We start from the raw sequence: 6,065 nt of genomic DNA on the forward strand, positions 1-6,065 counted from the left end.
TCATATATATATAGTATATATATGACTGAGGTAATGAAAAGACATCTACCAATCTGTGTTTAGTTTTATTCTTATGTTTATACATTACTGATTTGACCAAACCTTAAAGGACCAGTGTGTAGAATTTAGTGGCATCTAGTGGAATGGACTTGGCAGAAATGGAATATAATATTCATAACTAATATTTTAATTAGTGTATAATCACCTGAAAATAAGAATCATTGTGTTTTCATTATCTTAGAATGAACCCTTTATATCTACAAAGGGAGCGGGTCCTCTTCCACGGAGCCCGCCATGTTGCACCGCTATGTTTCTACAGTAGCCCAGAACAGACAAACCGTGGCCACCGTAGGTTCTCCTACATGCATGGAAGGGGAGGGTGGGGGAGTATTCATTTGGTTGCAATCCGCAACATCACTGCTAGATGCCACTAAATCTTACACATTGGTCCTTTAAACTGCATCAGAAATCATTAATACTTAAGGTTTAGTTGTTAACTTGTCAATTTGGGAGTGATAGCACGTTCCTGTGTTGTGATTTTAGAAGTGGGGCATTTGGATCAAAGATTGTGCCTTTAACGACTGCTAACAACTTAACCACCAAAATGATGTTATTTGACACAAATCTACCAGTATGCTACAAAATTCATTAATCTCATTGGAGACTGTCACTCTTTGCAGAAAAAAGACAGTGTTATACTTGTACTGAAATACTTAATGCCATACAACTTACATACACAACCTACAAAAGTGGTCGTTCTATTCTTCTTTAACGAGTAATTAGGCGACAAGCTCTGACGTTACACCATCACAGAGAGGTCAATATACTGTCATACCCCTCGTCTCATGAGTGTATACCTCGAAGTAAGATGTCAAATCCAAGACACTTTCAGTTGGGGAAAAAATACCCTCCTTGTCTCTGCAGGTGATGACCTTCACTGGCTGAGCGGCTTGTTAGCATTAGAAGGTGGTTGGATGTTGTTGGTGGCGTTGGAGTTGGCATCGCTTCTCCTTATGCTGCTCTCCATCCTGAGGGAGGAGGAGTTGAGTGGACTCCTCTTGAGGACTTTGTTAGCCAGGAAGCTGCAGGTCTTCCTGTACTGGTGACGGAGCAGCGAGTAGACAAACGGGTCGCTTGCTGCCTTGCTGTAGGCCAAACATTTGGATAGCACGCCCCAGTGAGGGTTTATGGGTCCTGGGGAGAAGAGCTCTACAATTCTAACTCAAATAAAGCAAAAAAAAAAAAAAAGTCACACACAATGAGAAAAATAATGCAGCAGTGCAGCAATTGAGCCAATTCTTAGATCAGTGCAACTGGAGTGGAAGACATCTAAAGCAAATGAATATCCCCCAGTGCTTTAATATTGTGAAAATGTCACTGAAATGTCATCACTGAGTTGGGGAATGTGAACTGATGGGTGTAATTTTTGCTGCTTCTTGCAGATTAAAATAATTTTACGATACATCCAGTGCCTATTTTGTCCTAATAAATCAAATTATAGCCATTTATTATTGAGCATTGTTTTGTTGGTAATCTGTCTTCTTAATTAGTGTGATCTCCTTAAGTCTTACATGTCTCACCACCAAACGGCTTCTAATGTGCTTCCCTTCTCTTTCCATTCCACAAATCTAGCAGCTTTTGGCAGGTTGCCGCCACTAATACTGGGGCTAATACTAATGACAGCCAGTGATACGATCACTGACTCATTTTCTATCTCTCTCTTCCTCTGTTTCTCTCTCCCTCTCATCTTCCCCAGTTGTGGAGGCTTGGTGACAAGGATTAGAAATGTGTGTAGAACCAATAAGCTATGACATTCTGAAAAAGGAAGCAGTTAAAAATGTGAGATAGCGAGACAACATTGAAAATAATTATCGCCATCTGTATTCAGACGATAAGCCACATTAGCAACCACAACAAGGTAACTGAAAAACCCAGAAACACTGTCAAATCGATTAATTCTTGGGAGATTTGTTCTACAAATTAAGCTGAACGGACAAGCTAATTTAAAACTTTTCTCTATTGCTGAACAAAGACAAAATGTACAGAATTCAACTGTAGTTAAGTGGGCTGTTTCATCTTTTAATTCAAAAGACAGGAAACCTTGAAATGTTTTGATAGGTACATGGCATGAAATACCTCACATTTTTGCATTCTCTCTCTCTCTCTCTCTCTCTCTCTCTCACACACACACACACACACACACACACACAAAACAGTAAATCATAAATCTGTGCTCACCTTGTAATGACATAAGGGGTGAAGCATACCACAAATGTGCCGATGAATGTACTGATCTTCTTGGTGGCCCTCTGCCTCCTACGCTTCTGTTCATCCAAGCATTTCTGGCGCACACTGCCAAAGCACACAGGTACCATTATCTACCCAGGAGGCATGATCACAGACACGCGGACATAATGAAGCAGTCCGTGGAGAAAGCGTGTGGGATGGACAAGAGGAATGCAGTGAACCGTGCGCTTCTATTGCTTAAATTGGAGAAATTTCACACTGTACAGATGTCATTATGCAAATTACAGCAATTCAAAGTTGAATTGTTTGACCAGAGATCAGAGAGGATGTCAAATGATGGAAAGGAAAAAATGAGAGACAGTTGCTGACCTTAATAACAAGTAGTGATGGGTAGCAATGTAAATGACTGATTGATAAAGGATTGATAACTTTTGTACTCATTTGTGCAGCCCCAGAAAGTTTTGCCTAATCTGTATATGCTGCATCTTTTCAGTTAGTTCACACACTTTTCATAATATAAAACAGAGCTGCAACAAACAGCTATTTCCATTGTCAATTTTCATTGCCAAAAATTTAGATTAATGGTTTGACAAAGCCCAAGATGATTTCAAATTGTTTTTTTTAAAGCAACAGTCCAAAATCCAAAAGATATTTTCTTTAAAATGCTATAAATCATCAATAAATCATCATCTGCATTTTTGGTTGATAAATATGTACAGTCATTATTAAAATAAAAACAACAAATCAATTAATAAATGAAGCCTTTCAGCACTGCAAGAATAAGGAGAAGAGCAAGTATTGATGGAGTATGCTTCACATACTGGACAAAATGAAAGGGAACAGACAGACATTTCAATGAAAGACAACTGCATTAAAAGGACAAACGGATTAGACCTAATGCACCTCTGACTATGGTTTACCTGGGGTGAATATCCACAAGCAGCATCAACGTCTGCATGGTGATCACGTCGATGCGTTTACAGTGAAACCTCGCAACTTTCAGCACTTTCAGATACGTTACACACATCACGATAAGTGTGAGGAGGAACGTGAGAGAGTGCAAAGCCACGCTGAAGATGATGAACTGCATGCCGGATCCGGTCGCCCTCACATTGCAGAGGGTGCACGACGCGTAAAGGTGGTTGTACCCGACCCAGGAGCGACAAGTGGCCACTGTGGAGAAGCAAAGTGAGTGTATCCACGTGTATCCCAGCGCTATCACTGCATCCCGGTGCCGTATTTTTGAGTGGTAGCTCAGTGGGAACACCACCGCCACCCATCTATCGATGCTGAGTGCTGCCATGCTGAGCATGGAGTTTGTGGTGAGAAAAGTGTCGAGGAAACCAACAATTTGACAGAAGCCGCTGCCTCCGGGGTAGCCCGTGGTGATGAGCCCGACCAGAGTTAGTGGCATGTTGGACACGCTCAGCAAGAGGTTGCAAAACGTCAAGTTGAGAATGAAAAGACCGGGTACCTGTTTGCGGATCTCCGGGTTGTACAGAAAGCAGATCAGCACCACAACGTTGGACAGCAGCGACACGACAATAATCCCTAAAACCAACACGGAAGCAACTATGTCCGCTGCGTGCATGGTGCCCCCCTCTTAAATATCCAAACTTTTGATGAGTGCATCCACAGTCCTGATGCAGACGGTCATCGTGAGTTGCAGTCACAACATATATGCGTCCAGTACATTGTCATGCTTACCCTCCCCAGGCTCCAAATATCTTCAATAAACGCAGCAGTCTCTCCAGCGGTTACGATTAGATCGCAGGGGATTCATAGAGAGGATGCTCACCTGATTATTATGAGGAAATTTGGAAGTGCGTTTCATGGGAATTGGGTCACAGCTGGAGCATTCCTCCCGTGCGGCGCTGCGGTAGTTTTCAAGCACCCTTCTCCTGCTACTCACCGCTCAGAGGTTCTTGGCTGCGCAATTGCGCATTGACATGATGGGCAGCTTTGAAAAGGACATAAAAATACTTCACGCTTTCGATCTCTGTTGCTACTTATATTGTCTCATCTGCCAGAGTCTGATGAACGGCGGTGCACCACAGTTCAAAAATAGCTTTTTTGTGTAAAAATAGAAGCAGACGCACGATTGCGTGGCTGGTGATAACGCTGATGTCACGAGCGTCACGTTGAACAGAGCAGTTTTGGTAATGAGATGTTTTGTGCCATTAACACATACGTTGATCAAGTTTGTGAATATTAAAACCAAACAGTGTGATTCGTCAATTAATGAGGAGTCAGTGCCTGAATTGATTGAATCACATCACCATCGTCACTTTTTTTTAAAAATTAAAATCTATTAGAAGAAAACACTTCAGTTCAATCCACAGCTCAGATATCAGTGCGACACAATGGAGACAGAGCTTCATCGGTGCAGTGTTTAAAGCCTTATATGGCGCTTTTAATGCAGTTAGTGAAGCTTAACTCCTCCATATTATTAGTCCACAATACAGCAGCACCATATGTAACACTGTATGCGTACAGCCTCCAGCCTATAGGGAGGGCAGACTGTGTTTTCAGTGGACCATGACCTGAAAATATGCTGATGTGAGTGTGTATTTGCCAGGAGCATGTGTACAAGTGGAATAACAATGACCAACTGTCATTTTTTTGCAGGAGTGCACACAAGGGGAAAAGGTCAGTAGGGGTCATAAGGTCGTAAATAAATGAATCATATGGCTCTGTGGCTGTGTAGTTCACTGCCAACCATTCGGTGACCTTGCTTATAAGTAAACACCGGTTTCCAAAGGTTGATGCTCTATAAAGATAGCATGATTCCCCCCTTTTTGAACGTGTGCCCTGTGTGCAATAGCAAGTAGAGCTTCAGTTTTGCTCAGAAGAATTAAATATTCAAATTGTGTCCTCCTTTCAGTTCAGTTAACAACCAACTAAAAAAAAACATTTCAGAAGGAATACAGTTTATGCTGCAATAGTCTCTGCAGTAGTTCACGTAGTTGGTGGTTTTACAGTTAAATTTCCCACATATTGTGTCAGACACAATATGTGTCAGACACAATATGTGGTAGTATTGCTGACTGTTCTGCATGGTGAACACCTTTAGAAAATACATACACATGTGTTTTTTATGGAAGACAGGATACATTCATAAGAGACAATAATACGTATATTTTTCTGTGATTCAAGAGAAGATGCAGTGGCTCCAGTAACAAACTATTATTTGATCCTGTGACAAAGGGGGTGAGACCACACATTTTGCCTTTATTACACTTGTATGTACTGTATTTCTTACCTTGCTTGTTTAGAATTTGCATGATTTCTGCTTTTTTCTTTTGGCTTATAGTAAGGAATATGTAAAGTATTTGTTTATGCGGACAGTGTGGACTGATACAAATAACATGGTCGTTTAACTGTTATAAAGGGGGAATTGGTGTTTGTTAGCGAGAACAGAGAGCAGAGAAGGAAGAAAGAAGGATGTTTGTGTAGCTGTGTGCATGTGATACAGCCAAGTGTGTTAAACCAGATTAAGTTAAATTTGATTTTATTGTTGTTTTCATCTCATCGTTTTGGGGTTAAACAGTCTAAATAAATCCCTTTTTTCTTGTCATTGATCAATCTCTGAGTCTTCTTCCTATTACCTTCCTAGCTACTGTGGCTAAGCTTCCTCATAGATTCATGTCTGGTGTCGTGTCTGAGGCAGAGTGTCTGCTGATCATCCTGCTGATGGCAGAGGATTGTCTGTCTATCTGGATTCACTATAATGTACTTTGGGTGGTGGGAGCCACAGTGCAAACAAAACAGCATCAACTTTTCTCTGTCCAAGCCAACTGATTGAATCTACAGCCTGA

At 41.3% G+C, this 6,065-nt stretch overlaps 1 protein-coding gene across 1 annotated transcript; it reads right to left on the reverse strand.

The window, feature by feature from the left end:
• Positions 1-389: 389 nt before the first annotated feature.
• On the reverse strand, positions 390-5,811 carry LOC122997122 (G-protein coupled receptor 26-like). Its single transcript, XM_044373118.1, has 3 exons — positions 3,168-5,811; positions 2,239-2,352; positions 390-1,217 (listed from the first exon to the last, which is right to left on the reverse strand). The coding sequence occupies exons 1-3, from the start codon at positions 3,836-3,838 to the stop codon at positions 935-937; spliced, it is 1,068 nt and encodes a 355-aa protein (XP_044229053.1). The 5' UTR covers positions 3,839-5,811; the 3' UTR covers positions 390-934.
• Positions 5,812-6,065: the final 254 nt, after the last annotated feature.

Source organism: Thunnus albacares, chromosome 14 (assembly GCF_914725855.1).
Source record: "Thunnus albacares chromosome 14, fThuAlb1.1, whole genome shotgun sequence".
In the NCBI taxonomy this organism is placed as follows: domain Eukaryota; kingdom Metazoa; phylum Chordata; class Actinopteri; order Scombriformes; family Scombridae; genus Thunnus; species Thunnus albacares.